This window comes from Schistocerca nitens, chromosome 4, assembly GCF_023898315.1.
Source record: "Schistocerca nitens isolate TAMUIC-IGC-003100 chromosome 4, iqSchNite1.1, whole genome shotgun sequence".
Taxonomy (NCBI): domain Eukaryota; kingdom Metazoa; phylum Arthropoda; class Insecta; order Orthoptera; family Acrididae; genus Schistocerca; species Schistocerca nitens.
The window spans coordinates 307676473-307702252 of record NC_064617.1 but is presented as its reverse complement, the minus strand read 5'-3'; the positions used below and the strand labels follow the sequence as shown (position 1 = coordinate 307702252).

At 40.0% G+C, this 25780-nt stretch overlaps 1 protein-coding gene across 1 annotated transcript in view; it reads left to right on the top strand.

The window, feature by feature from the left end:
• Nucleotides 1–25780, top strand: part of LOC126253138 (potassium voltage-gated channel subfamily KQT member 4) — a 1084963-nt gene that overhangs the window by 728282 nt on the left and 330901 nt on the right. The window contains exon 6 of the mRNA XM_049954282.1: nucleotides 9161–9271. Coding sequence (XP_049810239.1) covers nucleotides 9161–9271 — 111 coding nt within the window. The remainder of the gene's footprint in view (nucleotides 1–9160; nucleotides 9272–25780) is intronic.

Below are 25780 nucleotides of genomic sequence, written 5' to 3'. Positions count from 1 at the left end.
TTTTTATAAATTTTACGAGAGTAGGGGATATTCTCAGTCCTACATATATTTACACTTTTCATCATGGATGGAATGCTGGAACGTAATCGTATGATAATTTGAGATAACGAATAAATTTGCCTATGACTTTAAACACAATTTTGAGTTCCTTTTTATTTTATCACGATCAATTTCGGGGCTAGCATCTCCATCCTCAGCTGCACCTAATACATATACAGGCGTTGGACAAAATATGGAAACACCGCGAGAAATGCGTACTTGAACATACGTTCAGATGCTAGCCAAGGCTGCAGCTTGCGCTGTTGTATTTGACCACGAACACCACCTGTGCAGTTACCTCAATAAATTACAAATGTTAGTCGTGATCAGAATAGTCTTCTGCATAGTTGTAAATGGAGAATGTCCGAACTGAGTGATTTCGAACGTGGGGAAAGTTTTGGTACTTCCGTAACCATGGTAGCAAAGTGTTTGGTTTTTCAAGTTTCTCGTATCGAAAATATTTACCAGATACTTTACGAATGAATTACAAGTGTTTGGACCACTGAAAGAACTAAGAATTTTCTTTCGCGGGTCAAGGCATGCGACACGGTGCACAGATGGTTGTACAGACTTCCAAGCGAATTCTTTTCTGCGGGAGTTCAGGCAATTCGTACGCTCTGGACAACTTACTTTAAGCATTGTGAGCATTATATCGAGAAGTTTTCCGCCACTTATTTACAAAAATTAATATTGATAATTTTCATGTGATTCACATTGGTACATGACTTTGAGTGAATGAAACTTTGTATGAACGTTACTGTCATACACAGAACGTATATAATCTATGCCTCTCGTGATACCTATGGACTGACTTCACGATACTTCACACTAAAACTACCTTACTGTTTCCATTCGTTGCACTGAAACATGCACAGTCGAGTCTGAATTAATGGAAATTTACCGTGTGTTGCTTGACTTGGCCTGTGAGCTTCCGGTGGTTATTGGATCTCACAGAGAAGATGCCGTGATCAGTCCTAAACTGTATCTCACGTTCCTTGGACTCTGTGACTGCTACGCTTCAGTGAAGTTAATGCAACCCGAAACAAGAAAACTTTCTTATTTGAGTTTGTGGCAAACAATGGTGTTCACTAAATAATGTAGGCTCCATCGGTTATTGTTGCGTCAAAAGACGGCGCATCCAAGATACTGTTAAAAGATTGACCTGATTAATTTTCTAACAATTTAGCAACATTTTTATTTTAACTTGTATGTACAGCATATTCGAACATCCTTTTTGTCGACATCGTGTTGAACACTTGTCGCAATGAATGAATGGTCCATACATTGCCTGAATAAAACTCCTTCGACTTTTAGTTTTTTAGATTTTTATTCCCGATACATATTTCGAAACATAAGCGCCATCACCAGGTTTTCCAAGACCAATTTGAGGTTTTCGTCATCTTATCGGGAATTTTGTAGACTCTTATGATGAAGCTGTAACTCTGAAATATGTTTGGAAAATTAACATTTTATAAACCGAAATACAAAATACAGTCTTATTCATACTCGTATAACATAGAAGTGTACAGTAGTGGAAATTAGTATAAAGCCAGGATATTTCCAGGAAAATTAACATTGTCGGTTGGAATAGTGGTGAGAAATGTATATGCAACAGTATGAAATCCAGTATGCCGACAGATGCAGTCAAATGGTACCGCGTTTGATCTCAGTAGTACAGTATGTAACAAGACGTCAACGATTCGCGTGGTAGACGGTGTAACACGGTAAAAAGACAGTCGGTTCTGTGCGGTGTTAGTGTACGCGTACGTTGCTTGACGGCAAATAGGAAACAGACACCATTACTGACAGTGGATGCTGTGTGCATAAACCACCATTGTGACAATGCTACGCGCAAAACTGTTTCCATGTGATGAAAAAGCAGTAATCAGTACATACAAGGAAATGGGGCACTTTAATCGTCAAATTGCCAAGAAGATGAACAGTTCAAATATAGTGATTGATAATTCCAATAGATTTGGCCCACGATAAAGGACGATATGGGCAAAGTAGAAAATTATCTGTGGCTTAAAAAGGGTTACTTTTGCTCTAAGCAAGGCCCACAAACCATCATTCTTCTCAACTGATTGCTGATTTACAGTTCAAATATAGTGATTGATAATTTCAATAGATTTGGCCCACGATAAAGGACGATATGGGCAAAGTAGAAAATTATCTGTGGCATAAAAAGGGTTACTTTTGCTCTAAGCAAGGCCCACAAACCATTATTCTACTCAACTGATAGCTGATTTACAGTTGCCAGTAACTGCCAGATGTGTACAATAAATTTTGCCACATTCAAGAAACGACTGCGGGAAACCTCGTTAACACGCAAAAATAAACAAATTAGTCTGGAGTTTGCTGTTGTGAACTACATACTGGGATAATGTGCTCTCCAGTGATGAGAAGAAATTTGATTTAGATGGGCAGGATGGATTTCAGTATTATTGGCATAATCTGAGAACAGAGCAGCAGGTAAGAATGAGGAGAAATGTTGGTGGAGGAGGTCTTATGATTTGGGCAGCCTTCTACACTGAAGGTAAATCACGCATTTCTTGGCTTAATAATAGAACGAACTCTAAAATGTACGCTGAGGTGTTAAAAACAGACCTGATAGCACGTATGAGGACCTAGGGGAAGAAAGTCTAATGATTCAACGAGATAATGCAATTGTGTATGGTTCTGCTAGAATCAAAAAACGGTTTGAAGGTAAAGATATCGATGACTTGTCCTGGCCTGCACGTAGCTCGAATCTGAACCGCGTTGAAAACATTTGGGGAATACTTTCAAGGCGCGTTTATCGCAAAGGAAGGTAATTTGAGGCCGTATATGACCTGGATACCAGGATACAAAAAGCAAAACTAATCTCCAACTGATAACACAAAAGGAATGGGAAGAATATTTCCAAAAATTATTAAATGAGGACAGAGAAGAATATCTAGAAAAATGAACAGGGGAAGATAAAGGACATGAAGATAATGAGATCCAGATTTTAGAAAGTGAAATACTACAGGCGTTGAGAACAGGAAAGAATGGTAAATCACCGGGACCAGGCAATATCAATCTGGAGTGTCTGAAACATGGTGGTGACAAAATTGTGAAACTGATAACACAGCTCTTCAACAAAATGATACATGGAGATTCAATACCCAACGAGATGAAGCTAGGTTACATTAATACAATATTTAAGAAAGGGAATCGCAAAATTTGTTCAAACTATCGAGGAATTTGTGTTACAAACACATTAATGAGAATTTTCGCAAAAGTAATTAAAAACAAACTGGAAAAAAATTTTAGAACCCAAGAAGAACAATATGGATTCACGGCTGGGAGATCATGTGTAGACCATATTTTCACATTACGACAGATTTTGGAGAAACATAAGGAAAAATCAAAAAATATAGGATTAATTTTCATAGATCTAGAAAAAGCGTATGATACTGTTCCAAGAAAATTACTTTGGAGAGCACTACATATGGCAAACATAAACCCTTCCTTGATTAAAATAATACAACAGATGTATAAAGATAACATTTGCCAAGTGAAAGTTGGTAATAAACTTCCACAGAAATTTAGAACAACAAAAGGCCTTTTACAGGGCTGTCCCATGTCACCATCATTATTTAAAATCTATATAGATAATAGCCTTAGAACATGGTCTCGTAAATGTAATAGTATGGGATTAGAAATAAGAGATGGAGTTTACCTAAATCATTTATTATTTGCTGATGATCAAGTAGTCGTAGCACAAGATGGGGAGGATGCTAACTATATGTGCAATCAACTAGCAGTAGCATACAAAACTTGGGGTTTGTAGATTAATTACCAAAAACAGAATACTTGACTAATGATTCAGATGAGCTATACATTGAAGGAAAGAAAATCAAAAAGATAAACACTTTCTGTTATTTGGGATCCATTTTAGAAATCGAGGGAAAATCAGAGTCAGAAATCAATAAAAGAATTAGTAGCGGACGGAGGGTCATTGGGATGCTTAACTCAGTCTTATGGAGCAGGAATGTAATGAGCAGAACTAAAAAATTAATATACAAATCCATATTAGAGAGTGTGGTTCTGTATGGAACGGAGACCTGGACAATTAACATGAAGCACATTAAAAAATTACAAGCTCTAGAGATGGACTTTTGGAGAAGATCGGCAAGAATCTCTAGGAAAGAAAAGATAAGGAACACCGAAGTAATAAGGAGAATGGAAATAAAAGAAAGAATATATGACTTAATGTTGTTGTTGTTGTGGTCTTCAGTCCTGAGACTGGTTTGATGCAGCTCTCCATGCTACTCTATCCTGTGCAAGCTTCTTCATCTCACCTATTGCAACCTACATCCTTCTGAATCTGCTTAGTGTATTCATCTCTTGGTCTCCCTCTACGATTTTTACTCTCCACGCTGCCCTCCAATGCTAAATTTGTGATCCCTTGATGCCTCAAAACATGTCCTACCAGCCGATCCCTTCTTCTAGTCAAGTTATGCCACAAACTTCTCTTCTCCCCAATCCTATTCAATACCTCCTCATTAGTTACGTGATCTACACACCTTATCTTCAGATTGGATAGGATAGGAAGAAATTACAATGGTACGGGCATGTACAACGAATGGAGAAAACCAGAATACCAAAATTGATACTGGAGTGGGAACCGGAGGGGAGAAGAAGAAGAGGACGACCTATGACCACCTGGCTCCAAAATGTACAGCACACAATGAGGAGAATGGGCGCAGAGGAAGAAGACACACAAGATCGAAACACCTGGAGAAATATTTTGAGAATATAGTTTAAGAACGTTTATTGGTTGTATTGTAATTTCCAAGTAAATTATTATGTTGGAGATAAGCCTCTGTAATGAGGAAAAGCTCGAAATAATAATAATGTGACCTGGAAAGAGCGTTGCGAGAAGAAGGGCGACAATTTCACTGCAAGAACTACAGACCCTAACAAAATCAACGCCGAAAAGAATTTACGAGATAGAACGGATGTTGGACAAAGTACTAACAATGCAATAACTCAACGGGACAGTGAGGTCCTTTGTGCCAATTTACATCCAGGGAATGCAAATGCCTTATTTTTTTTACACGTGTTATGAAAGAAACTTTGTAATTCCGTCATGATTGTTTATGTCTTTTGTGTATCTACTGCTTTCATAGTGAATTTGATACACGTACGCTTCAGACACTGTAGTATTACTTTCTTGCAGGCCTGCCGTTATACTGAATTCCACTACAGTATATTTCACTGTTACGCAATGTGCAACCATTATGGATCCGTTAAAAAATAAATGGTCATTCGTAATGGAAAAGTGTGTACCTTGTAAATGCATTTATCACTGGTTTTACTGCGGAGTATTAATAATATTCTAACTTGTCCGCTCCAGAACTATTAAAGAGTGATAGCTCGTTCGTCGGTGTTATGCGCTCTTCAAAAGAATTTGTGGAACTGTGTGTGAAAGTGTTCCGTACTGTATCGAATGGTAACTGAAAATTATATAAGCTATCTAATGTACTATTATTCATTACATATAGTTCACATACTACGGTGTCACTGGGTGTCTGTTACTTTTTCAGCAGAAACCACAATGTTCAGTGTCGAAAAGAAAGCGGACACACTAGTCCAGGCAGCCATTTGCGCCGGCTTTTCATTATAATTCTAGTTTCCGTGCCGTGCGGCGAGCACCCACGGGCGTATGTCAACTCTGACATGTGCGAAGCGTGAACTGTATACGGATGTCACTGGGGTAAGCGTTCCCACCCTTCAGTAAGAGCCCGTGAGAGGTCTAGGACGCGGCGTGGTTTTACAGGACGCCAGGCAATACGTTTGTCAAGCATTTCCAGCGCCCAGTTAACCAGTTAATGGGTTTGAAATTGAGACCCATCGCACCTTGTTCTGTCTTTGGAATGCCCAGTCTTCACAAGAAATTCCTGGTGATTCATTCCGGCCTTATAGTACACGAGACGGAATTTAAAATCACGTCGTAAGTGTAACCCTTCATACTCTTCAGCAGGATATGTTTCATATTTTCCATGGTGGTAAGGCGATCACTAACTACAACACACATGCGTCCACAAATGCAGATACCATGCCACGCCAATACGGACTCTTGCCAGGGTCTCTCGAGTTGCTGTACGTCTTTCGGCATGTGCTGCTCTCACTTCTGCATCTCCATGTACGACCCCATCACGTGATATCAGAGACAAACTCCGACTCTACTGGGAATAAAACGGTTTCCAATGATAAAGTAACCTATAGACAAGGGTTCTGGCAAACAGAAGGTGAGCTTCGTGATAGTTCTTTCTTACCTGTACGGTTGCACGTAAGCCTTAAGCGCAGCGAACTACACAGGACGCCGCAACAGAGTTGCAACCAAGTCAGGATGCTGATCTTACAAAGGAAGCGTGACAATGCCAAGGTTGTCGAGAGCTAGCGCAAACAGTTCAGTAACATCGCATGCTAATTCCAAACACACAAGTAGGGTCACTATTGACAAACGGCTATGGAGCGAACTAATGCGCTTCATAAACGGGAGCGGTTTGACAGGCAAGGTACCTAGGAAACTAAACAGACTGGTTTCACCGATTTTTTTGCACCTGTCGCAATCCTGGTGCGCGGAAAGTCTACTGTTGGCAGCAAGTCGACGTGCTTAGAGTACCTGTTCCTAAAGCATAGACCGTATCAATATTGCTGTCCACCGACGATGCAACAACACTCAGAGAGGGAATTTGAACTGTAACGTCATTCCTCGTAACCAGTTCCTCAAAGTCTAATGGGAAACCGTGACTCCAGCTGTTCCTCTCAGGTCTTTTTGCACCTCTGCTGAAGTAGCCAGGTGACTCCGCAATGCAATGTAGGCTTCGTGTGCCGATCTGAATCCACCTTGTTACATTTGTGGTGATTGTACAGACAACGAACAACAGACGGGAGGCCTTGAGATCCAAAGGCAAGAGGACACAATGTCAATTCTTCTTATACAAAATTAGTTGTCCTTTTGACTTGTATCAGATGTCCCAGTGAACGCCCTGTCTGTCTCATTGCGACTCACTGACAGGAGGATACTCACTTTATTTTCAGGATTCATTTGAATCTTAAATTTACGTCTACAGGTATCGCAGTATGATGTGGCTGTTGATTTCGCGAAATAGCCATGGTAAGAAGGTTTGCAAAAATAAGGCCATGGGTACCACCAGTATAAAAATATAATTAACGTTCCAGATGGTGAGAAACGTGGCCAGAAAAATCTTTTGAAAGGGGTAGATCAGAGAACGATATACAGTGTTCTTATCATTTTGCTAACATTTAATCGTGATCACTTTTCTGCTCAATGAACAGCTACTTTTTGTCTCTACTTCTTTGTGAACAATTTCTTGCGCCTTCAGTTTGTTGTATTTACATTCACTAATGAGATCGTTGAAGTCCTCTTTCGCCCGTGCCTTCTCTTCTCCACGTAAGTAACCTTCTAAATGGGTTTTAAAGCTCCTTAATTCCTTCTCGGTGCACGTCAAATACACTTTCTTTCTGCTCTCAGTTATAACCAGCAACTGTGATTTTCCTCCTACTCTAGTAAGCATCTCTTCGTCACTCTATCTACAAACTGTATTTCTTCCCCTCCGTGCTACGTACACATTTTGAAAGCCTCGAACTCCTTGCTATCTTCTCCTCTCTTGTTTTAAATCTATGCATCGCTCCGGATGAAGTACTTCATGTACCTTCTTCTAAAAAGGATTTCCATACTACTGCAAATAATCCTGCTTTTTGCGCAAAGGAACCATTCACCCGAGTCATCAGTTTTGCTCATCTTTCGCATTATTGTAGTGGGCAACATTTGAATACCATACGAGAGAGCCAACCATCGAACAGCGGTTTTAGAGCAACCGCTTAAATTGGCAGATCAGTATGGTTATCATTATTATTCATTTACGAAGAAACACGATTCTTTGCAGCGATGGAACTTTTTGGGCGGAGATCTGAAAAAAAAATGGAACACAGTACATACAGACTTCTAGTCTGTGGACTTCACCGGTTGCTGTAATAACGCTGCACGGCGTTTGGCGCTCTCCTGTTATGTTCTACAGGACTCTCAAACTTTGAACCTCTGTTTCTCGAAAATGCTTTGTAATCGCATCGTACTAGAACAGCATTATTTATATGTGCATTCTTCGATTATGTATTACAATCGTACGAAAGAAGAAGGAAATGGTGACCAGGGGTCTATTAGAAATTGCCTATTTCGCCATTCTGTTCTCGGTTTAATGCCTGTGCTGAATTTCCAATTGCCAAAATTTCGACGAATGTTGCGGTAGTGTGTAGAACTGCATTAGCAGTTACGCTCCGAATGCAAGTAACACTAATCACTACAGTTGACATTCGAATATCAAATGACGTTGTACGAATATGTTGGGTCTGTACTTCCGGACATTTCCGAAAAAAACGGACACCGCGCGGAATCTGTGATACATATTATGTAATGTGCAGGGGGAAGACAGGAAAGTGACTTCCGATGTCAGCTACAACGGGACTTCATGCGAAATCAGCGGCGACGAGTTAAAATTTGTGTAGGACTCGGACTCGAACCCAGGATCTCCCGCGAACTAGGCAGTTCCGTCAAACAGTGCGCTTCCAGCACACAGTGTTTATCGCAGTTGTACGGACTATCTAGGCACACCTCTCTGTCGACCCACATTCCCATCTAGCATCAGCTATCCGCAGTCCCCTCCGTGTCCTCAATGCTCCCTACTTTGAGATTCCCTCACGAGGTCGGACGTAAATGTGCGTCCACACTGAATGTGGTGGATTCGTTGCCCATCGAGGCGGTACAATTATATGTCCAAAGAACACACACAATGCATTCACATAATTGATTCTCCTCGATGGGCTAGGAATCCACATGTTCTCTCGTCGCCGCTGATTCCGCATAAAGTCCCGATGGAGCTGGCATCAATTGTCCGTCCCTTTTCCTTTCCTTTCTCCCCCTCCACCCTCAACTTACAAGTAGTGACGTCACTTGAACATGAATACAGATTCCTGAACTGAACACAATACTGGAGCAGTGTAATGAGAAGGTCATCGTCTGTAACTGAGTCTGTCGTCTTGACGGCTGACGATGATTCGTGTGTTGCAGATCACGCTGTGCACCGTGGGATACGGCGATGCTGTGCCCATCACGTGGCAGGGCAAGGTCATCGCCTCCTTCTGCGCCCTCCTCGGCATTTCCTTCTTCGCACTGCCTGCCGTAAGTACCTGCTGTACGACTGCAGTATCAGTCCTTGTGGAATGAAGCTTTTACTACATTTGTACAGGGCTATTACAAATGATTGAAGCTATTTCATAAATTCACTGTAGCTCCATTCATTGACATATGGTCACGACACACTACAGATACGTAGAAAAACTCAAAGTTTTGTTCGGCTGAAGCCGCACTTCAGGTTTCTGCCGCCAGAGTGCTCGAGAGCGCAGTGAGGCAAAAAGGCGACAGGAGCCGAGAAAGCGTATGTCGTGCTTGAAATGCACTCACATCAGTCAGTCATAACAGTGCAACGACACTTCAGGACGAAGTTCAACAAAGATCCACCAACTGCTAACTCCATTCGGCGATGGTATGCGCAGTTTAAAGCTTCTGGATGTCTCTGTAAGGGGAAATCAACGGGTCGGCCTGCAGTGAGCGAAGAAACGGTTGAACGCGTGCGGGCAAGTTTCACGCGTAGCCCGCGGAAGTCGACGAATAAAGCAAGTAGGGAGCTAAACGTACCACAGCCGACGGTTTGGAAAATCTTACGGAAAAGGCTAAAGCAGAAGCCTTACCGTTTACAATTGCTACAAGCCCTGACACCCGATGACAAAGTCAAACGCTTTGAATTTTCGGCGCGGTTGCAACAGCTCATGGAAGAGGATGCGTTCAGTGCGAAACTTGTTTTCAGTGATGAGGCAACATTTTTTCTTAATGGTGAAGTGAACAGACACAATGTGCGAATCTAGGCGGTAGAGAATCCTCACGCATTCGTGCAGCAAATTCGCAATTCACCAAAAGTTAACGTGTTTTGTGCAATCTCACGGTTTAAAGTTTACGGCCCCTTTTTCTTCTGCGAAAAAAACGTTACAGGACACGTGTGTCTGGACATGCTGAAAAATTGACTCATGCCACAACTGGAGACCGACAGCGCCGACTTCGTCTTTCAACAGGATGGTGCTCCACCGCACTTCCATCATGATGTTCGGGAGGAGGAGGAGGAGGAGGAGGAGATTAGTGTTTAACGTCCCGTCGACAACGAGGTCATTAGAGACGGAATGATGTTCGGCATTTCTTAAACAGGAGATTGGAAAACCGATGGATCGATCGTGGTGGAGATCATGATCAGCAATTCATGTCATGGCCTCCACGCTCTCCCGACTTAACCCCGTGCGATTTCTTTCTGTGGGGTTATGTGAAAGATTCAGTGTTTAAACCTCCTCTACCAAGAAACGTGCCAGAACTGCGAGCTCGCATCAACGATGCTTTCGAACTCATTGATGGGGACATGCTGCGCCGAGTGTGGGAGGAACTTGATTATCGGCTTGATGTCTGCCGAATCACTAAAGGGGCACATATTGAACATTTGTGAATGCCTAAAATAACTTTTTGCATTTTTGTATGTGTGTGCAAAGCATTGTGAAAATATCTCAAATAATAAAATTATTGTAGAGCTGTGAAATCGCTTGAATCATTTGTAATAACCCTGTATTTGTTTAGACACTTTACCATAGTGCGCTTCACATCAGAAGGTGCTTTGCGCATAAACAAATAGTAGCAGGGAAAAGAATGGGAGCGTGCGGGGTGAGGTCTGTCTACGCGTGGTGGCAAAAATTGGGGGAGACACCGTTCATTCTGCCATTCCTCACATGATGTTTCTGCGGACAAAAAAAAATAAAGTTTTTGAACGTGATAAATGCTGCTTATGACTGGTAGTATACAAAGTGAGTCAGGAGGGAAGACACCCGCTTTTGAGGGGCGATAGTATTAGTGATTCTGAACGTCCAGACCGTAGCGCCTAGAAACGCTCAGCCACTCCGGCCGGCGCTTAGAATTACAGCTTTATGGTTAATGTGAAAAATACGTTTGACCTGTAGCTTCAGTTAGAAACTGATGAGCCTCAAGCAGACGCTGTTGTAGATAGGGCACAACAAACTTTCTGCAGGAAACATAAAAAGTAAGAATGTAGGGAAGTCAGTAAAGACAAAGTTTTATTGTTACGTAGTTCTCACGATAGAGCTATTGGTCCACTTTTGCAGGATGAAATAGAATTTGAATACCAGATCACAGTTTATTTTAAATTTTATTGGTTTGGAGGAAGTGATAGGGGATTTAGGATCACTTTGCAAAGACTTCACCAAGGAAGGCATTGTGGGTACGCCAGGTAATAGCACTGACACAGGACAAGTGTGACCTCGCAAAGATCATATCAGCATCGAGGCATACCAATGTTGAGTTTGAATGTGGTTTCAGGCACCGTGACCGACCCCGTTTGAGTTCTTTAGTCAGGAAAGTTAATTTGGAGGTGGAGCGGCTGCTTATGTCGCGATCAGAGTCACATATTGGAGTGGTTCTCTCAGTACATTGGATTTTACTAGGCTAGGATTTCATCTCGATAGGAAAGGGAAGGGTAAACTGTCTGGGCTAACAGCAGAAAATTTAGGGAGGGAAGCACTGTCATGAGCGATAATTACCAGTGGCTACAGTATTCAAAATAGCAGCTTTGTTTAGGATAGGGGGGACAGAAAGAAACCAAGTTTTAAGAGAGATTAAGATTAAAACAAACTTTTAGTTTGAGAAAGAAACCAAACTATATAAATCTGGCATATTGCATCAGCACAAACAGAAGTTAGTTAAAAATTTTCGGCAATCGGCAGGTATCGTATTTCCACCAAATTTTAACCCAGTCAGTGGGTAATTTCAGCTATCTTCACCGCACCAGAACATTCAAACTAATTATGTGCATTGAAGATTTAGAGTCATCAATCCACTTGATATAATCTCTCTATCTGAACATCATGTGACCATTGGCATTGATTTGTTAGTGTTACAGGGTTTAGGCTTAGCATCTTATTTTTGTAGGGCAGAAGTGAAGAAAAGAGGAGTTGCAACATTCATCAGGAATTGTCCTAAACTAAAGAAATAGACATTCATAAATTTTGCCTAGAGAAAGGATATGGGAGTATATGCAACGGAAGAAGAATTTCGTAATAAATGGTTCATAATCATAAACGTATATCGAGCACCTGCAGGTAATTTTAATCTGTTCATTAACCACCTTGAACCTCTACTGCTTATTTAACAACAAAAAACCAAGATATAGTGGTTTCTGGTGACTTTAAGTAGATTTTGTAAAAACTTCTAAGAGCAAGAGTCTATTACAACCATTAGAATCAGTGACTGTGTCATTCCACTTCATTTCTATCGAAAACTTTCCAACTAGGGCAGCAATTTGCTCACAAACAGTTATTGATTATATTTTTATAAGAAGGTCTAATGAACGAAATTGTATTACAAAATCAGTAGTCAATGACCTCTTGGAGCATGCCATGCAGGTTCTTTTGTTAGATGTTTATACTGAACAGGATATCAAACTATTGCATCTGAATTCATGGAGATGGTCAGTGAGCCCAAAATTGATTATTGTAGGACATTCCACAAAGACGTTAGCCGTAGTGCTGTATACAGCGGTAATGGATTGAATGAAAAATACATTTTTATTAATAAAATACTTACCTTATTTCAACACTGTTTCCCCCAAAAGCTAACCCAGATTAGACCAAAGTCTGCAAAGAAACCATGGATTACTCGAGGAATCAAGGTATCGTGTAAAATAAAAAGGAAAATGTATCTGTGAAGCAGAAACAGCTCTGATGTTAGTGCTATAGCACGTTACAAGGCAAAATATTAAAGATAGTAATGCAGGTATCAAATGAATTACATTACAAGAAAAACATAATCACATCAGAAAACTAAATAAACACAGTATGGGATACAGCGAAGGAGGAGACTGGAAGAACCAGGCATGGAAAGGGGCAAATAGCGTTATCAGTAAATGATGCATTGGTAAGAGATGTATGCAAAGCTAGAAAACTTTTTAACAAACATTTCATAACTGTTAAGGAAAAGATGGGGCTGTCAGGTTTAGTAGATGCTCCCATGGAGTACCTCAGACCAGACAGTACATGTAACTTCAGTAACAGGAATATGACCCTCACTACCCAAGAAAAAGTAACGTTCTTCATAAAATCTTCAAAATCAAAAAATTATATCAGCTATTTCAAATTACCAACGAAATTGGTTAAGGAGTGTGCATCTGAGTTTAGTAACATGTTAAGCCATCTGTGTAACCAGTAGTTTATTAGTGGTACATTTCCTGAATAGTTGAAATATACTGAAGTTATGCCCTTTTTTGAGGAAGGAGATAAAGAAATGCCCTTAAATTTCCGTCCAATTTCACGTTCACCAGCATTCTCAAAAATTTCAGTAAACGTAATATACAGTCGGCTTCTTAATCAACTGACAGCAAATAATATATTGCCCAAGTCTCAGTTCGTATTTCTAAAGGATTTTGATATTGAGAAGACTATCTTACACATACAGTGAAAATGTACTTAATTTATTAGACCATGGATTACAGGCTACTGGTACATTTTATGACCTGTCAAAGGCATTTGACTGTGTAAATCAAAGTGTCCTTTTAAGTAAATTAGAATATTACGCTCTATCAGAAAATGCTGCAAAGGAGTTCAATTCCTGTATCTCCGACAGGAATAAAAGGGTGTCATTAGAAAAGAGACATGAATTAAGCTATCATGCATCATCCAAATGGGAACTAATTACACGTGGCGTCCCACAAGATTCCACTTTAAGGCCCTTGCTTTTTCTTTGTGTACATAAATGACCTCCAATCAGTAGCATTACCAGATAGCAAGTTTGTGTTGTTTTCAGACGATACAAACAGTGCGATAAGTAGCAAATCAAGTGTAGTCTTAGAAAGATCGGTTAAATAAATTTTCATGGATATTAATAAATGGTTCCTAGCCAAATTTTTGTCACAAAACTTTGAAAATACACACTAAATACAATTCAGAACTTGAAAGAGATTTCCCAATATTATATGACTAAAATGTGATTACATATCGGTAGAAGTTGTGAAGAGTGCTAACTTCTTGTGACTACAGCGTGATGCTGAATTCAACTGGAAGGAGCACAGTGCAAAACAGAAACAAATCACTATTTGCAATGCGAACTTTGCCACAATGTTTCTTTTTTTCAGTTTTGTGGAAGATGAATTAATAAAATAATACGTTGGTGTATTACATATCTGAGTATCGTTTCATAGCAATATGTAATTTATTCCTTTTAATGTCATTAGAAATGTGCCACTGTCCGAGAACTGCCGGAGACCCACGTCAGCTATTCCACCAACGAGACCGATGAACGTATCTGCTTTTCCTACTTTACATAGTTCCAATACGCCTAAGTAAAACACTCTGAATACCCAGTCGATTACGTTGCTCCTAATGACAGTTCTTCGAAGCATTAAGTGTTCTAAATGTGTGCAGCGCAATAAGAAGTAAAATCAATCAGGCTACCATTACTCTGAAGGTAAATTTCGCGGATCGGAAACAGTTCCCTCTTGAGAAATCTCTTTAAATGCGCAGCGTAATAGATGTGTCTCATCGTAAGACATTCTTTTGCAGTAAACAGTCCATTATGGTAACAGCAAAAGAAACGAAAAAATTTAATCACGAAGATTACAAAATTTCTGGCTTTACAGCTCGAGGAATTAAGTAAGATCTAATAACGTCAATCTTCATACTGCCTTTAGAACATAAATCAATAATTGTCTCCCATGGACTGAGAACAGTTCTTCTCAGCGAGACACACCAGTACACGCCATAGTAAACAAATTTAATGTTCTCTCCGGCAAACCCATTAATGCTTTTGTAGCTTCCCCCATCCCCCACCATGGTCCCTCCCCTTTCTGTTCCTCCCCAAACAACCTTGCTCCCGCCATTCACGAAATAAGAAATTAATTACGCACCGGAGATGGACGAATGGCCATTGTATAAAGGCAGCGCCCAAAGTTTCTTAAAAGAAGCGGAACTGATTATATTTCTGGTTGCTTCCTTATTGTTATCAGGAGCCCAGAACGCTGGTTGAGCTCTTTATCTGAAGATTCCTCTTCTCAGAGCCTCGCTGCAGTTCCAAAGCAAATTTCCACTATTTTAAGAATGCCATTAGTAGCTACGCTGACTCATTTAATTTCAGAGGCCGTGCTCTCTCTTTTGCAAAAGTCGTAAAGTAAAGGAGAGGGAACATTAAAGAAGAAATATTAGGGGCACGTTTAATGTCAAGTCGCCATGCACAAAAAAATAAAAATATGAGTAAGAAAAAAAATGGAAACTCGTATCGCAGCCTTGAGGCCATATTCGAATTTCGCTCCGACCACCGTAATCTGTTATCAGTGACCGTATACATTCTAATTACACAATATATTATGACTGCACTATCAGAAAGTGGTTTTAAGTGATTAGAGGGGGAAAATATTTTTTCTTGGAATAAATTATCATGCAACTCATTTAAAGTTGAACACAGCAAAAGTGGCTGGAGGAAACACTAAGGTCTGACAGTATCAAGGCGTGGAGAGTAAATGAACTGTCTTTGTCCATCCAGTAGATGTTCAGAATGTTTTTTGTTATCTTCCAATCTGTAGCATTTTAAACAGAGAGAATTTATATCCATTGTGTTCAGAGTACATTATTTACACGTCTGCTGCGTAACTGTGTCAGGACAATGATGCGCAATGTTTAAGCGCGTTTCCTGCAGCTTAATGACCAGTTGCTATGCGTGTGGCTCATATTACACGGGAAAACCGGATAGATCAGTGTGCAGAAGACTTACAAAACAGCACAGAAGCTAGAAGCTGCGGAGAAAAGGCCCCACCTTTTCGCGGCATTGTCTAGAAACCAGACACCGTTTTGTAGTACATGTATAAATGCCGCACTCTGGATACAATGGGCGGAAACTGTCTCAACTTGAAATCAAAGACAGTACAAGAACTCTTCTGTACAGCTACTAAAAAAACAAACAGACTAACGTTACTATCCACTCTTTGATTCTGCCAAACATGATGGATTTTTCAAAACTAATTTTTGTGCCTTGCTAGAAATGTATTAGCCAGCAATTTATTTCAGAGTTCTATGATTGTGAAATACTATTTCGTATATTTAGTATTAGCGGTTAATTTGTTTGATGACTGTAAATTCGTTACTTTATACTTGTACAAGGATACATTCTAACGTATACTGCCCTCCGTAAGTCTGGAAACAACCTGCTGCGTATTACAACGGAGCAAGGTGGAAGTGATCTATGTGAGTTATTGGTTAGAATACGAAACATCAAGCTCAAATAAGGTTAATAATGACACGTACAGTATTGTACACTTAATTTTGTACATATACATACATATTGGAACATACTAGTATTGCTCCGTTTTATGTAAACCGACGTTACCTGTCCAAGCAGTTCTACTAAACACACCAGGTGGCGCGAGTAGACCGCATGGCTGTGTAGAGGTACGTTGTTTACATTTCTGTTCACTTGTAGTTGCGTTTGCATAAGGATACAACACGCCGCGAAAGTAATTGAAAATGGCCCCAAAGTGCCAGATTCCTTATAAATCACGAGTAATGATAAACACTTTGCACCACGAAGGCAATAGTGTCCGACAAATAGCAAAGAAACTGATGATTTCCATCAGCGGAGTTGTCAAAACCATACACCGGTATCGACAAACAGGCTCCTATGGAGATCGGTCTCGCTCAGGAGCACCTAGTAAAATATCAGAACGCCAGGAAAAGCATTTGGTAGTGACCAGTAAACGTAACAGATTAAAAACTGTCCGTGAATTGACTACTGAATTGCTGAACTAAACGCAACGAGGGATACACCGGTGAGTGAGTCAACGGTGAGACGAGACCTGGCAGATGACAACCTCAGAGGTTATGTAGCAACAAGGAAACCACTGTTGGCGCCCTGTTAACAAGGAGGCAAGGCTTCAGTGGGCTAAGACACACCAACATTGCACAGCGGGAGACTGGGAAAGAGTCTTATTCACTGATGAATCCAAGTTCGAAATATTTGGAAGTAAACACCGTCAATTTGTACGCCGTTTACCCCATTAACACTTGAATCCTCAGTGCATAATTTATTTATTTATTTATTTATTTATTTATTGTTCCGTGGGACCAAATTAAGGAGAAATCTCCATGGTCATGGAACGAGTCAATACATGAAATTATAACACGATATTAGAAACAGATAAAATGAAATATAGAAAAAAAAAACATATTCAGGTGACAAGTCATAAGTTTAAATGAAGACAATCAACAATGTAACACTGGAATTTGCTTAATTTTTTAGCTCTTCCAGGAGCTCCTCGACAGAATAGAAGGAGTGAGCCATGAGGAAACTCTTCAGTTTAGACTTAAAAGAGTTTGGGCTACTGCTAAGATTTTTGAGTTCTTGTGGTAGCTTATTGAAAATGGATGCAGCAGAATACTGCACTCCTTTCTGCACAAGAGTCAAGGAACTGCATTCTACATTCAGATTTGATTTCTGCCTAGTATTAACTGAGTGAAAGCTGCTAACTCTTGGGAATAGGCTAATATTGCTAACAACAAACGACATTAAAGAAAATATATACTCTGAGGGCAATGTCAGAATTCCCAGATTTTTGAATAGGGGTCGACAAGAGGTTCTCGAACTTACACCACATATAGCTCGAACAGCCCGTTTTTGAGCCAAAAATACCCTTTTTGAATCAGAAGAATTACCCCAAAAAATAATACCATACGACATAAGCGTATGAAAATATGCGAAGTAGACTACTTTTCGTGTTGAAGTGTCACTTATTTCAGATACTGTTCTAATGGTAAATAAAGCAGCATTTAGTTTCTGAACAAGATCCTGAACATGGGCTTTCCACAACAGCTTACTATCTATCCGTACGCCTAGGAACTTGAACTGTTCCGTCTCGCTTATAACATGCCCATTCTGTCTGATTAAAATGTCAGTTCTTGTTGAATTGTGAGTTAGAAACTGTAAAAACTGAGTCTTACTGTGATTTAGCATCAAATTATTTTCCACAAGCCACGAACTTATTTCATGAACTAAATTATTTGTTACTGTTTCAATATTACACACAAGATCCTTCACTATCAAGCTGGTGTCATCAGCAAACAGAAATATTTTTGAATCACCTGTAATACTAGAAGGCATATCATTTATATAAATAAGAAACAGCAGTGGCCCCAGCACCGACCCTTGGGGAACGCCCCACTTAACAGTGCCCCATTGGGACTGAACATCACTACCACTCTCAATATTGCGGATAATTACCCTCTGCTTTCTGTTCTTAAAGTAAGAGGTGAACCAATTGTAAGCTACTCCCCTTACTCCATAATGGTCCAACTTCTGCAGTAATATTTTGTGGTCAACACAGTCAAAAGCCTTCGTTAAATCAAAGAAAACACCTAGCGTTCGCAACCTTTTATTTAATCCGTCGAAAACCTCACAGAGAAAAGAGAATATAGCATTTTCAGTTGTTAAACCATTTCTAAAACCAAACTGAACATTTGACAGCAAATTATGTGAATTTAAATGCTCCAGTAACCTTGTATATACAACCTTCTCGATAACTTTAGCAAACACCGATGGCATAGAAATAGGTCTAAAATTGTCAACATTATCAATGTCTCCCTTTTTATAAAGTGGCTTCACTACCGAGTATTTTAATCGATCAGGAAACCGACCACTCCTAAAGGAAAAGTTACAGATATGGCTAAGTACTGGGCTAACATACATAGAACAATACTTCAGTATTCTGCTAGATACCCCGTCATATCCATGAGAGTTCTTGGTCTTTAGTGATTTAATTATTAACTCAATCTCCCTCTTGTCAGTATCATGGAGGAGCATTTCAGGTAACAGTCTCGGAACACTTTTTTCTAAGAGCGCTATATGATTCCCTGTTGGAATTAGGTTTCTATTTAGTTCACCTGCTATATTCAGAAAGTGATTATTAAATACTGTACATATATGCGACTTATCAGTAACACGGACATTCCCACTACGCACTGATTCTATATCCTCGACCTGTCTCTGCAGACCAGCAACTTCCTTTACGACTGACCATATGGTTTTAATTTTATCCTGAGACTTAGCTATTCTATCTGCATACCACATACTTTTTGCCTTCCTAATAACATTTTTAAGCACCTTACAATACTGTTTGTAATGGGCTGCTGCATTTAGATTTTGACTGCTTCTAACGTTTTGATATAATTGCCACTTTGTTCTAAAAGATATTCTTATCCCTCTAGTCAGCCACCCAGGCTGCCTGTTTGTGCTAGTACCCTGTTTTAAACGTTGTAACGGAAAGCAACTTTCAAAGAGCATGAGAAAGGTCTTTAGAAAAGCATTATATTTATCGTTTACTGTCTCAGCGCTATAAACATCTTGCCACTCTTGTTCCTTTATAAGGTTTACAAAGGTCTCTACAGCAACCGGATCAGCTTTCCTGAACAGCTGATGACTATATTTAACACGAGTTGCAGCATAAAAATCTTTTAAAGTTAAAATTTGCGCATCATGATCTGAAAGGCCATTCACCTTTTTTCTAACAGAATGCCCTTCTAGTAATGAGGAATGAACAAAAATGTTGTCTATGGTTGTTCTACTGTTCCCTTGCACTCTCGTTGGAAAGAATACGGTTTGCATAAGATTATATGAATTAAAGAGGTCTACCAGCATCCTCTTCCTTGCACAATCACTTATGCAATTAATATTGAAGTCACCACATATAACTAACTTTTTGTATTTCCTATAAAGTGAACCAAGAACCTCCTCTAGCTTTAGCAAAAATGCTGTGAAATCGGAGTCTGGGGATCTATAAATAACAACAGTTACAAGTTTAACTCCGTCAAATTTAACCACACCTGCACAACATTCAAACACCTTTTCAGTGCAGTACTTTGAAACATCAATTGACTCAAATGCGATGCCGTTTTTCACATACATGGCTACTCCCCCACACCGCAAAGAGCTCCTCGAAAAGCAGCCAGCCAACCTGTATCCTGGTAAAGGAAGCCTCTGAATTATCTCCTTATTTAAGAAGTGTTCAGATATACCAATAATTTCAGAGTCAACATCTATAAGCAGTTCACTAACTTTATCCCTAATACCTTGTATATTTTGATGAAATATACTAATTCCCTCATTACTCGGATACCTAAGCTTTGTCAAAAGTGATTCCCTTGTTAGAGAGACTTCCCTTAAGCAGGAATACCTATCAGCTGACTTCAATCTAAAAAAGGTGCAGCTCTAACACACACTACTGCAGGAATTTTCCCATGAGTGATCCCACCAACCCCACCTATGCTGTCACCTATAAGCTATTCCATCTGTAAAGCATGGAGGGGGTTCTGTGATGGTATGGGGATCCACTGGAGGGAATGAAGTCGGAGATTTGGTGAAAATAGATGGAAAATAACCAAAAGGATTATCATGCCGTTCTCCAGCGACATGCTGTGACATCTGGTTTGCATCTGATTTGGAAAGGGATTGTCTTGCAGCAAAACAACGACCCGAAACATACGTCTCACTTGTGTGAAAACTATGTGAAGTCTCTAGAGGTTCGTAAAATATTGAAAAACATGGAGCGGCCGCCTCAATTCCCTGATTGTAACCCAATCGAGCTGGTATGGGATGAATTGGACAGGAGGATCCTAAAACGGGAAATCATGAGCGGGTCACAATTTTGGGAGGTCCTGCAGCAACAATGGAGATTAATTCCAACTGAAATCATGACAAAACTGAAGCACTGCATGCCGAGAGTGTACAAGGCAGTGATGAAAGCAAAGAGTGGCTATTTTGAGGAATCGAAAATTTAATTGTTGCATCTTCCTGTGTATTATTTGAGCTTAATAAACATTTGGAATACAAGAAAATGTATTTTTATACTGTATTTCCTTTCCAATGTCTATAATTACTAGGTTTTTCCAAATTTATGGAGGGTAGTGTATTCATCAGTAATGCTACACAATTTTTGTTTTCGGATATAATTTCGTAATAGTAAATGTTTAATATTTCTACAAAATGTAGACGTATTGACATTAAGTAGCACACGAAAATGTTCTTTTTGTTGTCACTTTATATAGTTTTCACGTTTTGTTATAGTAATTAGCGCTTCTGTCCTTTTAGTGGCTGTTGCTCTAGCATCATCACTAACAGCAGTTTTATTGTCATCTATTATTGTAATTAACTCGACTATTTCGCCGCTCTGCTTTGTTTGTATCATCAGTTAAGTATGTAAAAAAATCATAGTTTCTCGCGATTTCGCATGCAAATCATACTAAATCTTTTGCTCTTTAAGGAAAAGTGATCTTCCTCAATCAACGAAGGCTAAAATATTACACCAGCTGCAACTAGTCGCGAATATGGATAGTGATCCAAAACTGTCTTTTTATTTTACTCCATTCATTGGTCACAGTATAAATTCCTCTGATCATGAACGGTTTCAGACAGTAATGACCACCTTCAGATCTGTTCTACACCATGTCCTAATGTGATAAAGCCGTTTTTACAACACCATTACGGCTTTATCACATTAGGGCATAGTGTAGAACAGATCTGAAGATGCTCATTACTGACTGCAACCGGTCATTGCCAAAGGAATTTATATTGTGATCATAAACTGGAATGAAAAATATTTAAAATGTTACATATGTAATGGAAAATTTTGTGCCTCATCTCTCTCTTTCTGCAGACAGTATTTAAAAATATACGTTTCATTGACGTATAAATTATAAAAGATTATAGACGTCAAACGTCTGTGTTTGCCTCTGTTAACGGTAGTCGTGCTGTGTTTAGATGAGGTCATAATTTTTACCAGGTTGCCAAACCTTTCTGTATATTTGGTATAGATAGTGATTTTCTAGTGTGCGTAGTATTGCCTGATGTGCGGATCCAAAATGTCAGTTCCAGCCATATTTATCGGTGGCGTGGTACCTCTGTGCTTGTGTTTAAGTGCCAGATTTTGTATTGGACTTGGATTTGGCTCTCTGACTTCTTTCTTTATGCGTTTAATTAAACATGTTTGGCACTTATGTCTCAGGTTCACAAGATTATGACCTCCTTTTGCAACTGCTAGAATCAACGTCGCGAATTGTTCTTTAAACAAGTTACCTCTTGGTAAGAACCAGCGGAAGGCTCCGCGGATGTTACTGCCCAGTGTTTCTGGGCTAGGCAGGATTTACGCCATGTGCCACAGTTTACATGTTACTGATATTTATATGGTCTTCACTTTCTGAAGCGAGCCCAGTGCCTGTTAAAGCGAATTTTCAAGACGGTCTTATTTTGTTCCATATTCCTGTTCATTGTCTGCAGCTCGTGGTCTTGCGGTAGCTCTCCCACTTTCCGCGCATGGGTTCCCGGGTTCGATTCCCGGCGGGGTCAGGGATTTTTCCTGCCTCCAGATGACTCGATGTTGTTGTGCCGTCTTCATCATCATCATTCGTCCCCATTACTGTCGGAGGAAGGCAATGGCAAACCAGCTCCGCTAGGACCTTGCCCAGTACGGCGGTGCGGGTCTCCAGCATCGCCCCTACGCTCCTCGGAGTATAGGACCTCATCATCATTCCTGTTCATTTGTGGGTAATGATGTGAACTGGAAGTGCACTGAGGTAGCCCTAAACGACTTGACCAATGTGCCAGTTTTGTAGCAGTCCGTGTTGCCAATAGGCCAATAACCCGAAACCCACGTTTCACAAATAAATAATTATAAAAAAATATGAAAATTGTTGTTTTTTCCTTAAAATAATATATCGTGTTTTTTTCATAACACTTCTTTCATTTGCATTAGACGTAACAATGTACTAGCCTAGCCAAGTGGCTGCAGTGATTACCGCACTGGACTCACATTTTGGAGGGTGGCAATTCAAATCTGCGGCCGGCCATCCAGATTTAGCTTTCCGTCCTCTCCCCAAATCAGAGGAGAAAAGGTGGCGCTGGTCTGAAGTCAGCACACGATTTCCAAAGTAGTAGTCCAGCATGTGACGTCACCGCCCCCTGTACTGCTGCTGCAGGGGAGAAGCGTGCGGGATGCAGCAATTTAGGAGAGACAGGAACCAAGTCTCATACTAATTACACAACTGACGTTTTAGATGTCGTAATTAAAATTCTGACAGTTTCAATTACATAATGTCCCGATTATTAACAGTTGCATTTTGGCTATATTTTATGAGAAAATATACAAACATTGTAGCTCAATGTTCAGGACGGTCATGTTATAACGTAAATATAACAGAACATAATACTGTTTCGACTGTAGTTTAGAAGAGGACAAGTAAGCGGCCATTTTCCTACATTTTCTTTAAATAATTTATTAATGTTAGGACGTAATGTTGGGACATTTTTAACCGAAGACTTCATGTTAGGTTGTTATCTGCCAAGGTGCATCGGGACTTGGACTTTGCTAAATTCATAATACAAAAGAACTGTCCGCACAAATATTAAGCCGAACCGAACATACATAACACCCACGCAGCAAGTGCATACAGCCTAATTTGTGCATACAATCTAATTTGAGGAACATTCTTATAGAAATCAGCTAGGTCTTCCCTGTGGTTAGATTTCTCTTTCAACAAATCGTCACATTGTAAATTTAACAGTTCCAGTCAGTATCTGGTAGGAAAGTTGTTGACAACCATTGGATACGGGGTTGAAAAGAGCTGAAACGTAGTAGATAATGTTTATACATCTTGAAACTTGGGCTCAGATTATTTACGATGATTTTGTAGGATTTGCACGTAGTCTTCAGAGACACTAATATCTGTAGTACGCACGTGCGGTAACTTCGGAAACTGCGCAGTGTTTCCATCCAGCAGTTGATTCGTCCACAGATCCAGTGCCATTTTGAAAGCTTTGATTCTATGGTGCCTATCTCTTTTTATGAAACCCTTGCCTTGGAGTGAGGTATTTAAATCGTTCAAGTGACCTATTAAATCAGCAAGGAAAGCTAAGTCACAATCCAATTTTAATTAATTAATTTATTATTATTTTTGTTAAACTGAGGAACAGACGGATTTTGATTAGACACGGGTAATACTCTTTCATCTCTCAACTCAAAGAATCGATCTAACACCTTACTCCTGGTCAACCAGCGCACTTTAAATGATAAGGAAGATCACCATACTGATTGCCACATTCTTCAAGAAAAGTTTTAAGTGTCTAAGGCCTCTTGACCAGCTGGAATTTGTAACTTGTGCCACTGTATCCATAACATTTTTAACTTTAATGTACTTGACCAAAGATTCTCGTGATAAAGAATGTAATGGTTTGCACTAACATCATTTGTTGCAGCATTAACACGTTTCAAATGTTCTTCCATGCATGTTATTAATCCCACATTGACCCCTACCATAGACAGATCCCCATCTGCTGCGACAGAAACTAGCTTATTCCAGCTCAGACCAAAAATTTTAAACAGGGCTTTCAGCACCTTTAAAACTGCCCAACTCCCTGGTGATGACTTCAAGTGAACTAAATCCAACAATTCCTCCGTGATGTTCTACTTGACGTCGGCACCCCTAATGAGAACAGATAACTGTGCAATATTTGATACGTCAGCATTCACACCGACAGCCAAAGAATAGTGTGCAAACTTACGTGCCATAATGCCTAGTTCCTTTTGGGCATCTGCACCCATTTCCTACATATGTCACATAAGAGTCTTAGGTGACAAAATTTACTCTTTCAAAGTCTTATACCAAACATGGGCACATTTCTTCAGCGGTCATCACAATCACTTTTTTCTCATAGCCTCCTTCAGTAAACAGGCCTTACATTTTCTGCCATATGAAGAGCTACTCTGTAGCTCAGACTGAGATATGCTTAAGTACTTGGTTGGTCCTCCGCATCAGCATATTGCTTTAATTCCGACATTATTGCTTCACATTCTTCTCCTTGATATTTTTCATTTCATTTGCGCGGCACACAGCGTATTGACGCTACAAATTACATTTCCTAATACACCGAACTTCCTTGTTATATACTAAAAACTTAGGAATTTAACCGTACCGCACAAATAGGAAAGGACTTTCCCATACAGCCGGTTGCTCCGTTTCACTTGTGCCCGCCATGTTATTGTCATCGAGAGCGCTACAGGTAACTGAACACTCCACTTCTCTACTCATAGCACCGTTTCTCTAGGCAACATTGCAGTACACAGCTCTCGCCTGACGTCACACGAACTCTCAGCCTTGCTCTTCGTTCCGACTCGTCACACCGCCTAAAGCTATCCTCCTCCGTCCTAAATCAGTTAAGCCAAGTGCTGTGATATTTGCTTTGAAAAGGACACAGGTCGCATTCCTTCCCCATTAAACACTAATCTCCCTTACTTCCCTGTAACCAACCACGTATTCCGCTGGTACTGATTTTGCTGCGCGCAGAATCTCTGATTCTTTAAACAAACATTAGGTAAACTGAAAGGTCATTCATTTCTTTCAGTGTGAATACTCTAAGCTCAGGTAGCCGTTACTGTTTTGAATATCCACCAAAATACGTAAATGTCTGAAACGGGTACCACTTGTTTAACACTGCACTTTGCGTTTCAAAAGATTGTAGACCGGTCACCAACATTACGCAAAATTAAATCTTTGTGGAATG